This window comes from Nomascus leucogenys, chromosome 5 (assembly GCF_006542625.1).
Source record: "Nomascus leucogenys isolate Asia chromosome 5, Asia_NLE_v1, whole genome shotgun sequence".
In the NCBI taxonomy this organism is placed as follows: Eukaryota; Metazoa; Chordata; class Mammalia; order Primates; family Hylobatidae; genus Nomascus; species Nomascus leucogenys.
The window spans coordinates 19,834,365-19,857,338 of record NC_044385.1 but is presented as its reverse complement, the minus strand read 5'-3'; the positions used below and the strand labels follow the sequence as shown (position 1 = coordinate 19,857,338).

Genomic DNA, 22,974 nt, shown 5'->3' with positions numbered 1-22,974 from the left:
GCCCGATCCAAGGTCATGAGATATACACCTCTGTTTTCTTCTAAGATTTTAGTGGTTTTAGCTGTTACATTTAGGGCTTTGATCCATTTTAAGTTAATTTTTGAATATGATGTGAAATAGTGGTCCAACTTCATAATTTGCATGTGGAAATGCAGTCGTCCTAGCATCATTTGTTGAAGACATTTTTCTCCATTGAATTTTCTTGGCACCCTTGACCATGAATGTAAAGGGTTTATTTCTGGATTCTCAATTCTGTTCCATTGATTTCTAAGTTTATCTTTATGTCAATACCACAGTCTTGATTACCGTATCTTTGTAGTAAGTTTTGAAATCAGAAAGTGTGAGTTTTCCAACTTTGTGTGTTTTCAAGATTGTTTTGGCTATTCAAGGTCTACTGCATTTACATATGAATTTTAGAATCAGCTTTTCAAATTTTGGAAAAAAGGTAGGTGGGATTTTGATAGGGTTTTCATTGAATGTGTAGATCAATTTGGAGAGTATTGCTGTTTCTTCTAATCCATGAGTATGGGATACATTTCTATTTATCTGGGTCTTTTAAGATTTCTTTCAGTGGTGTTTTCTAATTGTCAACATATAAAGTTTGCAGTTCCTTTGTAAATTTATTGCTAAGTAGTTAATATTTTGGATGCTACTGTCCATGGAACTGTTTTCATAATTTCAGTTTTGGAATGCCATTGCTAAGGTACAGAAATAGAATTGACTTTTGTATATTGGTCTTTTATCCTGCAACCTTGTTGAACTTGTTGATTAGCTCTAATATTTCTTTTGTGGATTCCTGAGGATTTTCTGTACACAAGATCGTGCTATCTCTGAATAGAGACAGTTTTACTTCCTAATTTGGGACGTTTCTTCTTTTTAAAGTGTAGGCATTTACAGCTGTGCATGTCCCCCGAGCAGTGCTTTCACTGCATCCTGAAGTTTGGTATGTTGTGTTTTCATTTTCATTCATCTTAAAGTATTTTCTAATTTTTCTTTTAATTTCTTTTTTAAAAGTGTGTTGCTTTATTTCCACATATTTGTGTATTTTCCAGTTTTCTTTCTGTTTTCTAGCTTTATTCCATCATGGTCAGAGAAGATACTTTGCCTGACTTCAACTTTTAAAAATGTATTGACACTTATTTTGTGGCCTAATAGATGGCCTATCCTGGACAGTGTTCCATACACACTGGAGGAAAATGTGTATTCTTCTCCTGTTGATTGGGATATTCTATGTAGTCTCGTGTTGATTGGAATATTCTATAGAGTGTTCCCTGTGGGGGATAGGTTCCAGGACTCCTGTAGATACCAAAATCCATAGATCATCAAGTTCCTTATATAGAATGATGTAGTATTTGCATATAACCTACGCATATCCTTCCTTATATTTTAAATCATCTCTAGATTACTCATAGTACCTAATACAATGTAAATGCTATATAAATAGTTGTTATACTGTATTTCTAAAAATTTATATTACTTTATTGTTGTGTCATCATTTTTTTCCAGAATATTTTTGATCCTCGGTTGGCTGAATCTGCACACGTGTAACCTGCGAATTTGGAGGGCTGACTGTATGAATCAGTTAGGTCTAGTTGATTCATAGCATTGTTCAAGTCCTCTTGGTTTTAATAGATCTTTTTTCTAGTCATTCTGTCTATTATTGAAAATGGGGTATTGAAGTCTCTAATATTGTAGACATTTTTTCTTTCTTTAATTCTGTTGATTTTTGCTTCTCATATATTGCTCTCTGCTTTAGGTGAGTATATGTTTATAATTGTGATATCTTATTGAGAGATTGGCCCTTTCACAGTGTGTAGTGTTGTTTGTTTCTTCTGGTGGTTTGGTTTCGGGGTCTGCCTTGCCTGGTGTTTGGGAGCCATTCCTGCTCTCTTTTGGCTGCTATGGTTTATGGAGCATCTTCGAGTCCTCCACCTGTTTGCGTCTTTGGCTCTAAAGTGTATGTCTTATAGATAGATGGATAATGACTTTTTAATTAAGAATTAGTTTTATAATTGAGCTGAAACTCATATAACATACAGTTAACCATTTTGAAGTGTATACTTCAGTGGCATTTAATGCATTCTCAATGTTGTGCAACCACCACCTCTGTCTAGTTTCAAAATTTTTCATCAGAAATTTTTCACCAGAACACCCCATAGTCATTGGGTTATTACTTTACATTCTTCCCTCCCCGCATCATCTGGCCACCCTGCATTTTGCTCGTTGTCTCTGCAGATTCGTTTGTTCTGGATACTTCATGTAATAGAAATCATGCAATATGTGTACCTTGTATCTGGTTCTTTTACTTTGTGTAAACTTTTCAAGATTCCTCCAAGTTGTGCATAACATGTTCCAGTGCTTCATTACTTTTTATGGCTGAATAATGTTCCATTGGATGTATATATCACAGCATATCACAGATGCTGTTAATTTTTGTTGCTGTTTCTGTTGCTTTTGTTTGTGTATGTTTAGTGACTTTTCTGAACTAATTCTGTAAAGTCTATGTTCCTTATCATGGGTGGCCACTGAAGCCTCTGCTTAGTGAGCTTATTGGCCAGCTGGTGATTGGAACAGTGATTTTACTAGATGTCTCCAACAATAAGTCTCCCTGTCTTTGGGGCCTGTGTGTGGGAGTCGGCCCATGCATTCAACACAGCTAGGCAGATGACAGCTGTACCTGTGCCTTTACTTCTGGCCTCACAGAACCTCAAGACTAGCCACATGGGTGAGTGTTAGGCCTTCTCGGGCGTTGCCTGAGTGTGCACACAGCCTGTGCATATGTGTGACTCTCTCTGTGCCTAGGAGTATGTTGTTGGAGCTTTCCAAAGCCTCCTGTGGATGTCTTGTTCTCCAGCATTTCCTTTTAGGCTGGAGACTTTTGGTTAGACTATTGTTCATTGCAACCGTTCTCCACTGCTTCAAGCAGCCATGGTGTTTGTAATTACCTCTGATATTTTTTCAAAAAATCCTTCTGGAGAAAATGCTTTTGCACTGGGTGAACTACTTAGGCCAAATAAATTCAGCCCTGGTGAGCGAGTTTTCCAGGGAGCTACCAAACCGGTGAAATAATGACAGTGCTCTAGGAATGGCCCTCTCTGCTGGTTGCCACGGTGCTGGTCTTCATCCTGATTGTGGACTGTTGGTTTTCACAGTTATCTCAGCGCTAGAGGCTGGTAGGTTTAAGAATTGGGCGAGTTAAAACACCACACATCTAGCTGTTCTTACTGAGATGCAGTTGTTTTTCGTGGGTGAATGCTCCCCAGATTGCTGCAAGTCTTTGATTAATTTTCAGACTTCTGAAAAGTTGAATTTCAACATTTTTTTGGCCAGTGCTTTTCTTTCTTTTGTGGAGGAGAAGTTTTTCAGATATTATTTTGTCATTTTTGCTGACATCTCTGCCAGGGGTTTTTGAATATTGAACCAGCCTTGCATTCTTGGGATGTGTTTGTGTTTGTGTTTGTGGTGTGTTATTCTTTTTACATACTGGATTCAGTCGGCTGATATGTTGCTGAGTATTTTTATTTTTATGTTAATGGAGAATTTTAGTTTGTGGTTTTCATATACCGTCTGTCTGGTTTTGATATCAGGGTAATGCTGTCCTCAAAAAAATGGGATGGAAAGCATTTCCCTTCTCTTTTGTTTTCAAGAAGATATTGTGTAGAATTGATGTTATTTCTGTTACTTTTAAAACATCTTTTTAAGTTATTTCATTGACGATGCAAGTAAAGCCATCTTGGCCTAGAGATTTCTTTTTGTGGAATATTTAAATCACCAAGACAATTTATTTAATAGATGTGGGACTGTACAAGTTGTCTATTTCATCTTGGGTGAGTATTGGTAATTTGTGGTTTCTGAGGAATTGGTCCATTTATTCAAATGGATTTAATTTATGTGCATGGAGTTGTTTGTAGTGTTTCCTTATTACCATAGTGTCTGTAGGGTCTGCAGGGATACCCTTGTTTCATTACTGATATTGTTAGTTTGTCTTTTCTCTCTCTTTTTTTCTTTGTCTTGATAGAGGTTTGTCAGTTTTATTGATCTTTTCAAGGAACCAGCTTTAGGTTTCACTGATTTTCTCTATTTTCATCAATGTTATTGATTTCTGCTTTTTTCTTTATTGCCATCCTTCATCTTGCTCTGGGTTTATTTTGCTCCTCCTTTCCTAATTTCTTAAGGTAGACTATTAGTTTCCTGATTGAAATACTTCTTGCTAATATAAATATTTCATACAGCAATTTTTTTCTCTAAGCACTGCTTTAGCTTTATCACACACATTCTGATGTGGTATTTTCTTTTTTTTGGAGACGAAGTCTCACTCTTATCCCCCAGGCTGGAGTGCGATGGCACGATCTCAGCTCACTGCAACCTCCGCCTCCCAGATTCAAGCGATTCTCCTGCCTCAGCCTCTCGTGTAGCTGGGATTACAGGCATGCACCCCCACATCTGGCTAATTTTTGTATTTTTAGTAGAGACGGGGTTTCACCATGTTGGCCAGGCTGGTCTTGAACTCCTGACCTCAGGTGATCTGCCTGCCTCGGCCTCCCAAAGTGCTAGGATTACAGGCATGAGCTACCACGCCCGGCCCTGATGTGGTATTTTCATTGTTGTCCAGTTGAAGATAATTTCTAATTTCCCTTGATACTGCCTCTTAAATGTGTAGATTATTCAGAAGTGTGTTTAATTTCCATGTGTTCAGAGATTTTACTATTACCTTTCTGTTATTGATTTGTAGTCTAATTCCATTTTGGTCAGAGAACATAACTTTGAAACATTTCAATTCCCTTTAATTTGTTTCCTGAACCATAATATGTCCTAGGTGGGCGAACATTCTATGTGTTCTGGAAAGGAGTGTTTTCTGCTGTTGTTGGGTGGATCCTACCAGTGTCACTTAGGTCATGATGGCTCATGGTTCAGTTCATCTGTATCCTTGATGCTTTTCTGTCTGCCAGTTTTATCAGTTATTGAGAGAAGATTGTTGAAATCCTCAGCTATGATTGTGGATTTGTCTGTTTTTACTTTCAGTGTTATCGATTTTTGCAGCATGTATTTTGAAGTTACATTGTGAAGATCATTTTGTCTTCTTTGCAAATTGACATCTTTATCCCTATGTAATGTCCCTCGTTCTCCCTGGTAATTTTCTTTGTTCTGAAATTTTCGTTGTTTGATATTAATATGAACAAACAATCCAGACTTGTGTTATTAGTGTTTGTATTACATGTATTTTGCCATTCTTTGAACCTGCTCATATAATTATATTGGAGGTGAGTTTCTTGTCGATAACATGTAGTTGGCTCACTATTTTCCAACTGATAATCTCTGTCCTACTATGGATGTGTTTAGTCCATTTTCATTTATGTTGTGATTAATATGTTTGGATCTAGGTTGACTATTTTATTACGTTTTTCTGTTTTTTCCCCTTTTTTTGGTTCTTCTGTTTCAACTTTTCTGCCCATTTTGAGTTATTTAGATTTTTTTTGTAGTATTTCTTTTTAATTTATCTATTGTGATTTTTTTTGTTCACCTAGGGATTGCACTTAACATACTTAACTCTTCATCATCTACTTAAGATCAGTATTTTATCACCTCCACTGGAATATGGAACTCCTACCATCACATAGGTCTCTTTTACTCCCTGACCTTTAAATTATTATGGTAGTTATCTTACATATTATCTCTACATTCATTGAAAACCTCATCAGATAATATAATTTTTCTTTTTTAACTATGAAATTTATTTTAAATAACTCAAGAGGAGGAATATAATCTGTTTTATTTGCCTAGATGTTCAGCATTTCTGTTACTCTTGCCTCATTCCTGCTGTTGCAAGTTTCCCTGAGATATCATTTCCCTTCTGTCTGAAGGACATCTTTTAGCAATTCTTTTAGAGCAGCTCTGCCATCAATGCATTTTCTTAGTTTTCCTTTATTCAGAATGTGTCTATTTCACCTGCATTCCTGAAAGATATTTTTGGTGGATTGAGAATTCTGGGTTGATGCTTCTTTTATTTTAGCACTTGAAAAAATGTTCCACTTCCTTCTGGCCTCCATGATTAAAACAATATTTAATTGACAAATAAAGATTGAATATATTTAAGCTGTACAACATCATGATTTTACACACACACACACACAGAGTGAGAAATTAACAGTCATTCAAACTGTTCCCCTACAAATAATGTAATAATGTGTTGGTCTTCTCTGCCTGCTTTCAAAATTTTTTTCTTTGTCTTTAATTTTTCACTCTTTTAAAATGATACATGTGGGTGTGGATTTTTTTTGGGTTTATTCTGTTTGGGGCTTGCCAAATTCTTTTAATCTGGTTTATGTCTTCCAAATTTGGGAGATTTTTAGTCATCATTTCTTCAGATTATTGTTTCTGAACTATATTTTATCTTCTGCTTGTAGGGATAATGACTTCAATGTTAGATCTTTCAGAATCATCTTACAGGTCCCTGAGCCTCTGTTTTTTTGTTTTGTTTTGTTTTAAATCCCTTTCTCTCTGTTGTTTGGATTGGATAATTTCTGTTGATCTGTCTTCAATTTCACTAACTTTCTTCTGTTATTAATATTCAACTATTGAGCCTATACAGTGAATTACTTCAATTACTATCTTTTCTTCTTATGAACTTTCCACTCGGTTCTTCTTTATATCTTCTCCTTCTTTGCTGAGACTTTTTAATGTTCTCATTCCTTTCAAGGGTATTTGCTTTTACTTGTTGAAGCATTTTTGTATTAGCTGCTTGAAAATCATTGACACCAGCATTGGTGTCATCTTGACAGTGGTATCTGTTGGTAGTCTTTTCATGTGCGTGCTACTTGATTCTTCCTATGCCCAGTAATTTCAGATGGTGTCCTGGGTATTTTGAAGACTATGTTACATGACTTCAGGTTTTCTTTACATCCTAGGGGAATGTTGATTTTTTTTTTTTTTAAGCTGGAAATCAGCCTGGCTGACTTCTGTGGGTTGATGTCTTCAAAGCCTGTGCGGTTTGATCTGTCCTGCCTGTGCACCTCCTGTGGTCATGTGTACGTGGGCAGTGGTTTGTCCCCGAGTACAGTGACATATGCCTCTAGGGGGAGCCCTGGAGTTCATGAACAACTTTATGTTGTATTTTTGGAGCGTCTCCCTTTCCAGGACCCTCTCCAGGACTTTTTGCTGTCCTGGAGCTTCCCTTTCAGTTCTACAGACAAAAAGCTGGAGCTTTGTGTTTGCTGCCCTGATACTGCTTCTTATGGTTGCAACTGTATGTGCCAGAGCTGAGCGCCAGGAGGACAGAGAAAAAAAAAATCAACAGTGCTTACCTTTGAAATCAGAGCCCCTTCCATTGAAGATGAGTGTGTCCTCTTTTTTTTTTTTTTTTTTTTTTTGAGATGGAGTCTCGCTCTGTCACCCAGGCTATAGTGCAGTGGCACAATCTTGGCTCACTGCAACCTCCACCTCCTGGGTTCAAGTGATTCCCCTGCCTCAGCCTCCCAAGTATCTGGGACTACAGGCACCTGCCACCACACCCAACTAATTTTTTTTTTTTTTTTTTTTTTTTGCTTTTTGATTTTTTTTTAATTGAGACAGGGTCTCACTCTGTTGCCCAGGCTGGAGTGCAGTGGCATGATCTTGGCTCACTGCAACCTCTGCCTCCCAGGTTCAAGTGATTCTCCTGTCTCAGCCTCCCGACTAGCTGGGATTACAAGCATGTGCCACCACACCTGGCAATTTTTGTGTTTTTAGTAGAGATGGGATTTTGCCATGTTAGCCAGGCTGATCAGGTGATCCATCCGCCTCAGCCTCCCAAAGTGCTAGGATTACAGGCGTGAGCCACTGTGCCTGACCACATCTGGCTAATTTTTGTATTTTTAGTAGAGGCAGGGTTTCACCATGTGGCCAGGCTGGTCTTGAACTCCTGACCTCAAATGATCCACCCACTTCAGCCTCCCAAAGTGCTGGAATTACAGGCGTGAGCCATTGTGCCTGGACAGAGTGTTTCCTTTATCAGGAGTTTAGTTGTTCACACCTGCATGGTCTGGGGTGTGAGAAAGAAGAAGAAGCAGGGTGTCTTCTGTCCTCTCTGAGCACTTGTGCTTCTCTCTTCCATACCTTGAGGGAGGCTGCAGGATTCTCTGGGAGCCCGCTCTGCACAATTGCCCGCCTCTGGGTTTTGGGTGCACAGGTCATGGGATGAAGGGTTCTGGGACTTTGAATGCTGTTCCTCTGCCGCCCCCATCCACCTGCTGCTCTCCTTTCTGAGTATTCAGACAGCAGCTCCTTGGTCTCACGGGTGAAATGTGGGGTGTGCACCTCCAGAACTGGAGCCACCAGTAGGTGCTTTTGAAAACTGCAAGTTTTATTATAAATATGCAAATGAACCCAGACCTTGGCATTTCTTGTGTGAGACAAGTCTAAGCATCCTTGTGAGGGTATTTGTATCTCATTCAGGCAAATGTGGCAGGTAAACCACCAGGTAGATAGCTGGGGGCCTGATAGAGTGGCTCAGCTGCACTGAGGGGCCACCAAGACTGTTGCATGCTTCCTCCCTAGTGCAGCTGCAGGCGGGCAGTCACCTATGCACTCACATACACATGCATGCACACAGTGCACTTACACACACATGCACTCTCACACATGCCTACACATACATGTGCACACACGCAATGCACTCATATGCACACACACATAGTCTAACATGCACACCTACACACACATGCACTCACGCATATGAACATACACATATATGCACACGTGCACTCACATGCACCTACACACACCTGCACAACATACACATGCACACATGCACTCATACACCACCCACACATATGAACACACACACAAACTCACACACACACTTGCACATAACATGCATACATCCCCCAACAACACATTTACATATGCGTACATACATTTAAACACACACAAACAACACACAAGACATATATACACACACATACGTAGACACACACAAACCTAAACATAATACATACATAATACCTACATATGCACTTACCTACATATATACACGCACAGACACCTCACTCCCACATATACCCTATACACATATACCCCCATACACACTTACACCATATACATACATTCAAACACATGTACACTTGCACACATACATACACACATTTAAACACACATATACACAAACATGTACACACATGTGCATACACATGCTTCATCTCATACACACAAATACATGCATGATACACATACATACACACACATGAAAACACACTTAAACATACACACACACTTGCTCGTACATATTACATACACATATTAAAACACATTCCCATTCTCAAACACATCCACATGCAGTGTGATTGTGTGTGATTTTGTGAAGTGCATATCAGAGAGACACAGTTTCCTTGAAAGTACTTTGTGAGTCCTTCTCTAAAGCAAACATAACAAATGTCAAAGAGCTTGGGGAAGCCCTCCCTTGGTGATCAGGCTGATTCGAGGGCCATGGAATGAGCGGCAGATGCAGCTGCCCAGCTGGTTGAGCATGCTGCGGCTGTGTGACTGGATTTGCGTCTGTGCTCATGCTTAGAGGTGCTCACGCGGGATGCCGGTCTGCCACGTGCCCAGTGCTAGCACCGCTGCTGAAGATGTGTTGCTGACAGGCTGCTGTGTGGGTCCTTGCAAGAACCTTGCAGTGCCTGAATCCATACCTGGGTCCCTGAGAACATCTGGCTGCAGAGATTCGGCTCTGGGACTCCTCAGCATGCTCAGTGAGGCAGTAACACTTAGTCAACTTGGTTTAAAAACACAGCAGCTCTTTTAGTGATCATTTTGAAGACAGGTGTGGACTTGGAGGTGCATTTGAAAGCTGGTGTCCACTCACTTGGGCTGTCCTGCACACCTCTGGAGTGGACTTTGGTCCTTAATTCCTGGGGATGAAAACATAGAAGTTTCACAGTTAGACTTTGACTGCACCATGGAGACTAGATTAGGATGAGGGGGGATCAGAGGCAGGAGGCTCTGCCCTGCCTGGTCCAGGGAGGGGAGGACCGGGCCTACAGAGGGACAGCGGTCCCGAGGGTGGAGGAGAGGGCTGGGCCTGCAGAGGGCCCCAGGTGCCGAGGGCAGAGAGGAGGCCATAGGCTCAAGAGCCATTTAAGAGGTGGAGCATAGGCTGGGCACGGTGGTTCACGCCTGTAATCCCAGCACTTTGGGAGGCCGAGGTGGGCAGATCGCGAGGTCAGGAGATTGAGACCATCCTGGCTAACACGGTGAAACCCCGTCTCTATTAAAAATACAAAAAATTAGCTGGGTATGGTGGCGGGCGCCTGTAGTCCCAGCTACTCGGGAGGCTGAGGCAGGAGAATGGCGTGAACCCAGGAGGCGGAGCTTGCAGTGAGCCAAGATTGCGCCACTGCACTCCAGCCTGGGCGACAGAGCAAGACTCCGTCTCAAAAAAAAAAAAAAAAGAGGTGGAGCACAGCAGAGTGGTGGCCGGGCGGGTTCAGGGTTGAGAACAGAGGAGATGGGAAGTGAACTGCAAGCTTGGGCAGATGCATAGATGCAGGGGCTGTATCTGAGATGGGGCAGTAGGCAAGGAGTAGGTGTGCAGGGAGAAATGGGTAAGGAGCTGTTCCGTCCTGTCCAACCTGGGGCTGGAGTTGCCACAAAGGCAGTGGCAAGGAGTTCCCACAAGGGAGTGCCCCAAACTATCGCACAGTGGGATGGTTAGGATTCCACAGAAAGAAGCACCAAACCCCAGGGCGCTGAGTCCAGAGCTTTATTAGAGGAACTTGCTTACAGAGGAGGACTGCAGCGTGTGCTTGTAACAGACAGCAAGAAGGCAGAGGTCCCACCCAGGCATGTCTGCTATGAGGGGTCAGGCTATGGAGTTTATCTCAGGGTTGAGGACTCTGGCTCAGGGCCAAGCAGGACGGCTTTCTCTGTATTTAGCAAGATGGCTGATTTCTCAGAGTCTTGAGCAATGCCTAAACACCTTTATCCATGCCTGGTTCAAGCCTGGAGGGGAAAACTTGCAGGTGGGTCAGGACAGATAAAGAAAGTGCTGGGGGTGCTGGGGGATGCTATATTAGCCTATGTGGGACATCCAGGAGGCAGTAGCTCTCTGGGCTGGACCTCGGTCAATGCTGAGCTGACAAGGGATTTGTTGGCATGTCAACGGCAGGAGAGGATGGGCGTGCACCGGGGCACCATGGGCAAGGGACCATGATAACAAGGCTCGCCCTGGGGCAACACTGAGGAGGCTGAGACCACCAAGGAAGAGGCCCAAAGGAGCAGGAGGAGAATCTAGAGAGTTGTGTTTTGGGGTCAGTGAAGACTTTGATGCATAAGTGATGTGCAGGTGTGAATGCCATGGTGAAACATGAGCGGCTGGGGAAGGGCCGAAGGACCGCAGCCCCAGTGGGCACAGGTGACCTTAGCAGGAGCAAGGGCTCCATGGCTGCTGAGCAGATCTGAGGTGAGGATGTGGACACAGCTGGTGTCTACGGCTGTTTCCCCAAGCCAGGCTTTGAAGGGCAAGAGAGAGGGCAGGGGTAAGATGCAGGGCTGGTTCTGGCCCCTGTGGTCCCTGGTCACTGCTGTGTCATGAGGGGGTGTCAGAGCCTCACCACCTGCCGCTGTCCATCTGCCAGCCCTAGCAGAGCCACCAAGTCACCAAGGATGAGCTAGTGAAAGGCAGGCAGCTGGATGCATCATTATTTCCTTTGTAAAAATTAATTTACAACATAAAAACACCACCTTTTGTATGTTGGGCACAAATATGTTTTTGAAAAGATTTTTAAAAAGTCTAAGTGTCCAACAGCAGATGAATGGATGAAGAATATGTGTTGTATATTATAGTATGCAGGGGGATGCTGTTCAGCTGCCACTCAACAACATGGGTGAAGCTGGAGGATGTTATGTTAAGTGAAATAAAACATAAAGACAGTTACTGCACAGTCTCACTTATATGTGGAATCTAAAAATGTTGAACTCATAGAAGTGGAGAGTAAAGTACCAGAGGCTTGAGGAGGTGGTAGGTCATGGAGATGTTGGTCAAAGTGTACAAAGTTTCAGTTTGGAGGAATAAGTTCAAGAGATCTATTATACAACATGGTGACTATAGTTAATAACAATGTATTGTATTCTTGAAAATTGCTAAGAGAGTGGATTTTTAGTGTTCTCACCACAAAACAATACATATATGAGGTAATGCATATGTTAACTAGCACAATTTAGCAATTCCACAGTATATACGTATTTCAAAACACATTGTTTATAATAAATGTATACTTTTTTGTAAATTTAAAAAAGGACTTTTAGGATAAACTACAGAGAGTGAGGAAGAAGCAAAAATAATAAAAGAGGTCATGCAGAAAAATTTCAGAAATGATAAACAACATGAATCCTAAAATTTATAGATTCACAAGGAATCATTGTAAGTGTAAAGAAGATAAATTCTCAGCTAGACATATCATAGTGAATTGCAGAAGGCCAAAAACCAAGAGGAGAGCCTTAAAACTACCAGACAGAAGAATATATTAACAGAACAACAGTTACCCTTCCTATAGATTTTTCAGCAGTAATGAGGAGCCCAGAAATGAAATAATGGCATAATGTCCAAATTAGCAAGGGAAAACAACTGTCAACCTAGAATTCTGTACCCAGCTAAGCTATCATTCAAAAGTGAGTGTGAAATAAAGACATTTTCAGGAAGTAGATTGACAGAGTTTACCATTCACAAAACCTTCCTAAGACAATTACCAATAGATACACTTCATAAGAGGAAAATGTCATCTAAAGTAACAGAATAGGTGCTGAAAGTAGTTATATGAGGAAATCAAAATAATGAAAAGATCCAATCCCAAGGCCTAGGATTAGATTATACCAATGGCAATTGGCCCTCTAGAAGTTGTAGGCTGCATTAGCAGTCCTTTGTGTGAGTCAGGGCTACTGCCCATTCTGCCAGTGTTACTTAAGGAATTATCTCTGAAAATACCTATGCATTGGCATGCAGGTCACAAACTGTGCTTCTCTTTGTTTGTATACTTAGGAGATCACAACTGGTAAATAAATGGCAGAGCCTGAATTGCAACATATACCAGTCTGAAAATTATCTAACTGGGAGGCTTCAGATTCTGAGAACTAACCTATTGTCTGCCCTGTGCATCTTCAAAATGTAAAGTTCTTTTTGTTGAGAAACCCAGGAACAGGGCAGGTTTGTGGCTGAACCATCAGAGTTTTGAGATCAAGAAGGTGGGCCCTCATTCAGTTCTAGTAATTGGAATATGTCTCACCCTGTGTGTCCTACTCTGTCCCCAGAGCCCAAGGTGGTGTTTGCCAAGGACCAGGTGGCACACAGTGAGGTGCAGGCTGAGGCAGGGGCCAGTGCCACGCTGAGCTGCGAGGTGGCCCAGGCCCAGACGGAGGTGACGTGGTACAAGGATGGGAAGAAGCTGAGCTCCAGCTTGAAAGTGCATGTGGAGGCCAAGGGCTGCAGACGGAGGCTGGTGGTGCAGCAGGCAGGCAAGACGGATGCCGGGGACTACAGCTGTGAGGCCAGGGGCCAGAGGGTCTCCTTCCATCTGCACATCACAGGTGGGTTTCTTGAGATCTGTCTTATGTTCCTTAGGATAATTTTTAATGACATTAGCATGGAGGTGCCACCTAATTGCCTCTTTTCTTACAAAGCTTCCCCTATAATAACAACTAGCAGGTATTAATTTTGTGCCAAGGGGCATAGATTTTGTGAATGCTACTTGTCTTTCTGCTTGCTTAAACTTCAAAACAATTCTATGAGGAGGAACTCTGATTATTCCCGTTTTAAGATAACACAGAAGGAAGTAACTTACACAGTTCACAAAGCCAGAAAATTGCAGTCAAGATTTGGACCCAGTATTCTGGGATTATTATTCCTTTTTTTCTTCTTGAAGAGTTCTATCTTCAGTATTTATGTTAGCAGCTCTGCTGGTTATATATATTCTCTCTTTTTTTTTCTCATATGAAAACATATTTGTTCTCCCTTTGATTCTGAGGGCTGTTTTATCTGGGTATAGTGTTACAGTTTAGCAGCTACCCCTCCACCCCCATAATATTTTAAAGAGGTCATTCCACTGTCTTCTGGCTTCCATATTTCCTTTGAAATATCAACTGTAAGATTTATTTTGGATATTTTAAGGGTAATGTATCTTTTTTCATCCTGTTGCTTTTAAGATTTTCTTTTTGAATTTGCTTCGTGGCATTTTTTTCTTTGATGAACCTAGGTGTGGTTTCCTTTGTCTTCATCCTGGTTGGGATTGTAGAGCATCTTGAGTCTGTGGGTTTATGTCTTTCATCAGCTGTTTGCTGTTACTTAATCCTGAATCTTCAGTGCCTGTGAAATGGGTTGGTCCCAGATTTGTGTCTCTGACTGTGCATGTCTCCTTGTCCACCCTCAGAGCCCAAGACGATGTTTGCAAAGGAGCAGTCAGTGCATAATGAGGTGCAGGCTGAGGCGGGTGCCAGTGCCATGCTGAGCTGTGAGGTGGCCCAGGCCCAGACGGAGGTGACGTGGTACAAGGATGGGAAGAAGCTGAGCTCCAGCTCAAAAGTGGGCATGGAGGTCAAAGGCTGCACACGGAGGCTGGTGGTGCTGCAGGCGGGCAAAGCAGATGCTGGGGAGTACAGCTGTGAGGCTGGTGGCCAGAGAGTCTCCTTCCGCCTGCACATCACAGGTGAGTTTTTTTAGGCCTTTCTTGTGCTTTTAGGATAGTTTTTAGGGACTTTGGGTACATCTGGAGGTCTCACCCAAGGACCTTTTTTTCTCATAAAGCTTCCCCTGTAATAACAACTAGCAGGTATTAATTCTGTGCTGAAGGCCTAGATTTTGTGAAATGCTTCTTGTCTTTCTGCTTGCTTAAAATTCAAAACTATTCTGTGAGGAGTAACTTTGATTATTCCCATTTTAAGATAACACACACACAAGGAAGTAACTTACCACAGTTTACAAAGTCAGAAAGTTGTAGTCAGAATTTGGACCCAGTATTCTGGGATTATTATTATTTTTTTCTTCTTGAAGAGTTCTATTTTCAGTATTTATGTTAGCAGCTCTGCTGGTTATATATATTCTATCATTTTTTTCTCATATGAAAATATATTTGTTCTCCCTTTGATTCTGAGGACTGTTTTATCTGGGTATAACATTACAGTTTATCAGCTATTCCTCCACTGGTCATTTTAAAGAGGTCATTCCATTGTCTTCTGGCTTCCATATTTCCTTTGAAATATCAACTATTATTGCGGCACTATTCACAATAGCAAAGACTTGGAACCAACCCAAATGTCCAACAACGATAGACTGGATTAAGAAAATGTGGCACATATACACCATGGAATACTATGCAGCCATAAAAAATGATGAGTTCATGTCCTTTGCAGGGACATGGATGAAACTGGAAACCATCATTCTCAGTAAACTATCGCAAGGACAAAAAACCAAACACCGCATGTTCTCACTCATAGGTGGGAATTGAACAATGAGAACTCATGGACACAGGAAGGGGAACATCACACTCTGGGGACTGTTGTGGGGTGGGGGGAGGGGGGAGGGACAGCATTAGGAGATATACCTAATGCTAAATGACGAGTTAATGGGTGCAGCAAACCAACATGGCACATGGATACATATGTAACAAACCTGCACATTGTGCACATGTACCCTAAAACCTAAAGTATAATAATAATAATAAAAAAAGAAATATCAACTGTAAGATTTATTGTGGACATTTTAAGGGTCATGTATCTTTTTTCATCCTGTTGCTTTTAAGATTTTCTTTTTGAATTTGCTTCGTGGCATTTTTTTCTTTGATGAACCTAGGTGTGGTTTCCTGTGTCTTCATTCTGGTTGGGATTGTAGAGCATCTTGAGTCTGTGGGTTTATGTCTTTCATCAGCTGTTACTGAATCCTGAAGCTTCAGTGCCTGTGAAATGGGTTGGTCCCAGATTTGTGTCTCTGACTGTGCATCCTTCCTTGTCCACCCTCAGAGCCCAAGGGAGTGTTTGTGAAGGAGCAGTCAGTGCATAATGAGGTGCAGGCTGAGGCGGGGACCAGTACCATGCTGAGCTGTGAGGTGGCCCAGGCCCAGACGGAGGTGACGTGGTACAAGGACGGGAAGAAGCTGAGCTCCAGCTCAAAAGTGCGCATGGAGGTCAAGGGCTGCACACGGAGGCTGGTGGTGCAGCAGGTGGGCAAAGCAGATGCCGGGGAGTACAGCTGCGAGGCTGGGGGCCAGAGAGTCTCCTTTCAACTGCACATCACAGGTGAGTTTTTTGAGGTCTTTCTTATGCTATTAGGATAATCTTTACAGACTTAGGGTATGTATGGAAGTCCCATCCAACGGCCTTTTTTCTCATAAAGCTTCCCCTATAATAACAGCTAGCAGGTATTAATTTTGTGCTGATGACCTAGATTTTGTGAAGTGCTTCTTGTCTTTCTGCTTGCTTAAACTTCAAAACAATTTGCGAGGAGGAACTCTGATTATTCTCATTTTAAAATAACACACAGGGAAGTAACTCAGCACAGTTCACAAAGCCAGAAACTTGCAGTCAGAATTTGGAGCCAGTATTCTGGGATTACTATTCTTTTTTCTTCTTGTAGAACTATGTCTTCAGTATTTATGTTAGCAGGTCAGCTGGTCATATGCATTCTCTTACTTTTTATTTCTCTTGTGAACGCATATTTGTTCCCCCTTTGATTCTGAGGGCTGTTTTATCTGGGTATAATGTTACAGTTTAGCAGCTACTCCCCACTCCCTAACATTTTAAAGAGGTCATTCCATTATCTTCTGGTGTCCATATTTTCTTTGAAATATGAACTGTGAAATTTGTTATGGATATTTTAAGGGTCATGTACCTTTTTTCATCCTGTTGCTTTTAAGATTTTCTTTTTGATTTTGCTTTGTGGTAGTATTTCTTTGATGAATGTAGGTGTGGTTTCCTTTGTCTTCATCCTGGTTGGGATTGTAGAACATCTTGAGTCTGTGGGTTTATGTCTTTCATTAGTTGTTTGTTGTTACTGAATCCTGAATCTTTGGTGCCTGTGAAATGGGTTGGTCCCAGATTTGTGTCTCTGACTGTGCATCCCTCCTGTTCACCCTCAGAGCCCAAGGCAGTGTTTGCCAAGGAGCAGTTGATGCATAATGAGGTGCGGACTGAGGCAGGGGCCAGCGCCACACTGAGCTGTGAGGTGGCCCAGGCCCAGACGGAGGTGACGTGGTACAAGGATGGGAAGAAGCTGAGCTCCAGTTCGAAAGTGCGCATAGAGGCCACGGGCTGCATGCGGCAGCTGGTGATGCAGCAGGCAGGCCAGGCAGATGCCGGGGAGTACACCTGTGAGGCCGGGGGCCAGCGGCTCTCCTTCCACCTGGATGTTTCAGGTCAGTGCTTTGGGGGTACTAACTTTGTAGAGGTGATGATGAGACTGGCTGATAGACTCTGGTGCTCTTCCCATTAGCCTTTACCTCTGTTGTTTCCTACCCTCCCAATTCTTATTTCATAACTGGTGTGGTCAAGGGAGGCCAGATGGGAAGGATATGTGTGGAGGGAGAGGGGCTGTTGCTGTGTACCTGAAGTGGTGTTTTCATGCAGTAATGCTCAATCATACGTTCCCATCATCTGCCTAGTACCTTGCTGCTGTTCCTTCTCTACCACGGCCCTGTGGTCCAAGGTAGACCAGGTGTCTCCACCTGGGGATGTGTGAATTTCCTTCTACTGAATGTCTGGCAGCTCCCACATGCCTGCACCCCGTACCTCATGCTTGTTCTCCCTAGTGACAGATGTTTGAATTTAACTCATCTGGGAGAAGGGGAAATTTCAGCCACACAACCATACATGGAATTATCTCAAGATCACACTGTGGATTATCTGATTTTCTATGTCCTGGGACCTTCTCCCCTCATTTGCATGGACATGGAAGCTACCTGTGCACCCACAGGTAGCAAAACCTAGATCCATGTTTGTTGCAATGTCTGTGTCAAGTAAAACAGCAGCATGGATTGGTACATATGAGCCTGTGATATGCACCCATGAGGTCTGGAATTCTCTTCCAAGAACAACTCTTGTTTTCCTTGGTTTTTAATTAGAACATGTCAGATTCTCCTTGGAGCTTGATTTTTAAATTTAGAAATGGAAAGGAATAAGTAGCTTAGGTGACATCACCAGGCGCTGATACAACTGAGATGCAATAGTAGCAGTATATTAGTCTGTTCTCACACTGCTAATGAAGACATACCCAAGAGTGGGTAATTTATAAAGGAAAGAGGTTTAATTGACTCACAGTTCTGCATGGCTGGGAAGGCCTCAGGAAACTTGCAAGGCCTTAGGAAACTTACAATCATGGCAGAAGGGACCTCTTCACAGTGCTGCAGGAGAAAGAATGAGTGCCGAGTGAAGAAGCGAGTTCCTTATAAAACCATCAGATCTTGGTGGTAGTAGTCACTCACTATTACAAGAACAGCATGAGGGAAACTGCCCCCATGATTCAATTACCTCCACCTGGTCCCACCATTGACATGTGGTGATTATTACTATTCAAGGTGAGATTTGGGTGGGGACACTGAGGCAAACCATATCAAGCAGCCCCTGACTGGCAAAAGCAGTATTTATTCAGTAGCATTTCCCAGTAATTATGTTGTGCCTGTGGCTTTTCCTGACTGAGTCATAGAGAATTCTGAAACTACATTTATTTTCTTTTCATTAAGAGAATCTTAACATCAGAGATCTGTGGGCTGCAGCCTCATGTTGACACCTGGGGGCCAACACATGGCAGTCTGGTATTACCACCATGCAGTGGTTTGTGGGTGGGTATAGATGCCAGTAAACCCACTATATATCTTTCTAAAATGCTATTTTAGGAGAGTATGATAAATATTTACTGGTATTAAATAGAACAGGCTCAACAAATTGTTAAATTGCTTAAAAAGTATATGAAAAGTAACATAAGAAGAAATAGACAACTCAGATAGTCCTATAACTTTTAAATAAATGGGACTAGTAACAAAAGTATTTTCACTAAGAAATTTCTAAGCAATATCTAATAACTTTACAGTAAATTATACCAAACAATCTGCAAATCTTCCATGTTCATGGAGATTGTTCTAGAGAATACAATGAAGAGATACACTCTCTGATTTGTTTCATGTAGATAGCATAACATTGATACAAAGTAGGAAGAATTAAAAATATAGGCCAACCTATTATGGATAGCAAGGACAAAATCTTAAGCAACATATTATTCATATATATTTCGCAATATACTAAGAGAATAGTATGCTATGAAGAAAGTTGTATTACCCAGGCATGGTGGTGTGCACTTGTAAGTCCCTGCTACTTGGGAGGCTGAGGCAGGAGGATATTTGAGCCCAGGAGTTGGAGGCTGCAGTTAGCTATAATCACATCACTGCATTCCTGCCTAGGGCAACAGAGCAAGATCCCATCTCTAAAGAAATTGAAAAAAAAATTAGCTGGCTGTGGTGGCATATACCTGTAGTCCCAGCTACTTGGGAAGCTGAGGTGGGAGGATGGCTTGAACCCAGAAGACTGAAGCTGCAGTTAGCTATGATGACATCACTGCACTCCACTCTGGGTGACAGAGTGAGACCCTATCTCAGAAAAAAAAAAAAGAGAAAAAAAAAAACAGATTTTGGGCCATTAAACCAAATGGGAAAAAAAATCAGACCAGGATCTCAACCACACACAAAGTCAACTCCAGTTGGTTAGAGATGTCAGAATCCCGGGGAAACCCATACAAGTCTTAGAGGAAAAGAGAGATGTTTCTAGTGACTTCACAGTAAAGCATGACTTCCTAAACAGAACACACATGCCCTGACCACAAAGAAACACATTTGATATATTTGAATACATTAAAATTAAAAATTTTGATTCTTTGGAAGACACCATAAGAGAATGAAAAGGCAAGCTACACAGAAAAGGAAGAGATTTCTAACATGCTAATGCTCTAGTATGCTAGAGCTCACTGCTCTAGTATTTAGATGTAAAAAGAGATCCTAAAATGAAGGTGTAAAAGAAAGACAGTGCTATTGAAAGTCAGACAAAGCACTTGCACAGTGACACCACAGAAGAGTGAAGACTCCGACCCCAGACCATCAGAAGGCGCCCAGCTGACAGTCCTCCTGATATGGACCCAGGAAGCCATGGGAGGCCCAGGCCCTCCCCCAAGAGGCCAGAGCTGACCCTCCTGACAGTGGCAGGAGCAGGAGCTTCAGACTCTGGGGCCCTGGGGTGAGGACGCACCCTGCACAGTCCAGTGGGGAGACCCCGGCACATCTATGAGGGGAGCTGTGCAGGCGTCAGGACTCCGGTCCCTGCCCTGGAGGATCTGTCATGGTGGCCCTGCCTGGGACAGCCCATGGCACCATGCAGAATGGATGGAAAAACTGTGTTCCTTGTGCTGGGAGGTGGTGGTGCAGCCTGGAGAGCATCTGTCCCTCGCACTTCCCCTTCCAGGCCTTCTCTCCCCAGTGCCGCCTTCCTGACCTAGATGGTGGTGGTCACCCTGTGTATCCCTGCCTTCCCCAGAGCCCAAGGCAGTGTTTGCAAAGGAGCAGCCGGCGCACAGGGAGGTGCAGGCCGAGGCAGGGGCCATTGCCACACTGAGCTGCGAGGTGGCCCAGGCCCAGACTGAGGTGACGTGGTACAAGGACAGGAAGAAGCTGAGCTCCAGCTCAAAAGTTCGAATGGAGGCTGTGGGCTGCACACGGAGGCTGGTGGTGCAGCAGGCGTGCCAGGCGGACAGCGGGGAGTATAGCTGCGAGGCCGGGGGCCAGCAGCTCTCCTTCAGCCTGCACGTGGCAGGTCAGTGCTTTGTGGGTGCTGAGGAGCCTCTTCAGAGGTGATGGTGGTTCTGGCTCGTAGTCCCAGCATATCTCTGTGCACTTTCCTTCTGCCTTCATGTCTCGGGCTTCCCATCCTCCCGTTCCCATTTCCATCCCTGTGCATGGGAGGGAGAGGGGCTGTTCCTGCAAACCTGGAGGCGTGTTTGCACTTTGTAATGCTCAGTCACTCGTTCCTAGCACCTGCCCAGAGCCTTCTTGGTGCTCCTTGGCTTCTGGGACTCTGGATCTCCCTTGTCTTGGGCTCTGAGGTTGACCAGGCGTCTCTCTCCTGGGGCTCTGTGAATATCCTGTCAGTATATGTTCTGGTAGCTACCATATGCCCTCACCCAGCAGCACCTGCTAGTTCTGGTCAGCGAGAGATATTTTAATTTTTTTCCTGGTGGAGTGACCCAAACCTTCATTCCTGAAGGGTCTAGGTCATTTGTAGTCCTGCCTGGATTGGGTTGTTGGAGTTTCCCATTGACCTTGATCACAGGGCATGGTAATACTGGGAGACGCCCTAAGGGATTGCCTGTATTCCACGCATATGCCTCCTTACCTCCGTTGTGAAGTAGTAGACTGATTTCATCTTGATAGTTCAGGTCAGTCGCCCCAACCAACAATGTAACTCCCTTAGCCTGTTGACTTAAAGGTAGGAGGAGCCCAAAGTGGCCAGGTGGCAATTTTAACTTCCAGTTTAATGGGATCGTTGTTGTGTTTCCTGGTGGCAGCATTCCTCCTTCCGGAACTAAGACCTCTAAGCCGGCAGAACATAATGTCATGGGAACAGGAAGCAAAAATTTTGCTAGTGGGTCACTAGGGGTGATGGTGAGTGGTGCCACTTCCACTTCCATCCCTTAATTCCTGGACACGTGAATCCTGGCTATGGGAAAAACAGTGCCATATATTGGACACCGATTCAGAGCATACACAGCCTCTGGAGAACTTTGCCCCAGCCCTGCAAAGTATTGTCACCTAGTTGGCATTGGAATTCAAAAGGCTATTGCACTGTTTTATCAATCCACTTGCTTCAGGATGATGGGGAACATGGTAAGACCAGTGAATTCCATGAGCATAAGCCCACTGCCACACTTTTTTTAACCATAGAGTGCGTTGGTCAGAGGCAGTGCTGTGTGGAATCCCATGACGGTGGATAAGACAGTCCGTGAATCCGTGGATGGTAGTCTTGGTCAAAGTGTTGTGTGCAGGATAGACAAACCCATATCTGGAGTAAGTGTCTCTTCTGGTGAGGACAAACCATTGCCCCTTCTATGATAGAAGAGGTCCAATATAATCAACCTGCCATCAAGTAGATGTCTGATCACCCTGAGGAATGGTGCCATATCGAGGGCTCATTGTTGGTCCCTGCTGCGGCAAATTGGGCACTCAGCAGTGGCCTTAGTCAGGTCTGCCTTGGTGAGTGGAAGTCCATGCTGCTGAGCACATGTGTAACCTCCATCCCTGCTACCATGGCCGCTTTGTTCATGGACCCATTGGGTGATGACGGGGGGTGGCTGGGGAAGGAGGCTGAGTGGTGTCCATAGAACGAGTCATCCTATTCACTTGATTATTAAAATCCTCCTCTGCTGAGGTCACCCTTTGGTGAGCACTCGCATGAGATACAAATATCTTCACAATTTTTGACCACTCATAGAGGTCCATCCACATACCTCTTCCTCAATTTTCCAATCATGCTTCTTCCAAGTCCCTGACCATCCAGCCACACCATTGTCTACAGCCCATGAAACAGTGTATAATCACTCATCTGGCCATTTCTCCTTCAAGCAAAGTGCACAACGAGGTGCACTACTTGAAATTCTGCCCACTGGGAAGATTTCCGTTTGCCACTGTTCTTCAGGGATGTCCTAGAAAGGGGCTGTAGTGCTGCAACTCTCCACTTTAAGGTGGTGCCCACATATCGTGCAGAACCATCTGTGAACCAGGCCCTAGTCTTCTCTTCCTCTGTCAGTTGATCGTAGGGAACTCCCCATGAGGCCGTTGGTGCAGGCTGGAGGAGAGAAGGCAGGGTGGCGGGAGTGGGGACCATGGGCATTTGAGCCACTTCCTCATGTAACTTACTTGGGCCTTCAGGACCTACTTGAGCCCAATCATGTATATACCACTTCCATTTGATGATAGGATGCTGTTG

The 22,974-nt window shown here is 43.3% G+C and overlaps 1 protein-coding gene across 2 annotated transcripts in view; it reads left to right on the top strand.

The window, feature by feature from the left end:
- OBSCN (obscurin, cytoskeletal calmodulin and titin-interacting RhoGEF) overlaps positions 1-22,974 on the top strand; it is a 168,049-nt gene that overhangs the window by 18,719 nt on the left and 126,356 nt on the right. The window contains exons 10-14 of one of the 2 annotated variants that reach the window (XM_030812735.1): positions 13,279-13,554; positions 14,394-14,669; positions 15,979-16,254; positions 17,094-17,369; positions 20,530-20,805. In XM_030812735.1, coding sequence (XP_030668595.1) covers positions 13,279-13,554; positions 14,394-14,669; positions 15,979-16,254; positions 17,094-17,369; positions 20,530-20,805 — 1,380 coding nt within the window. The remainder of the gene's footprint in view (positions 1-13,278; positions 13,555-14,393; positions 14,670-15,978; positions 16,255-17,093; positions 17,370-20,529; positions 20,806-22,974) is intronic. The other variant, XM_030812734.1, reaches the window with a different exon arrangement.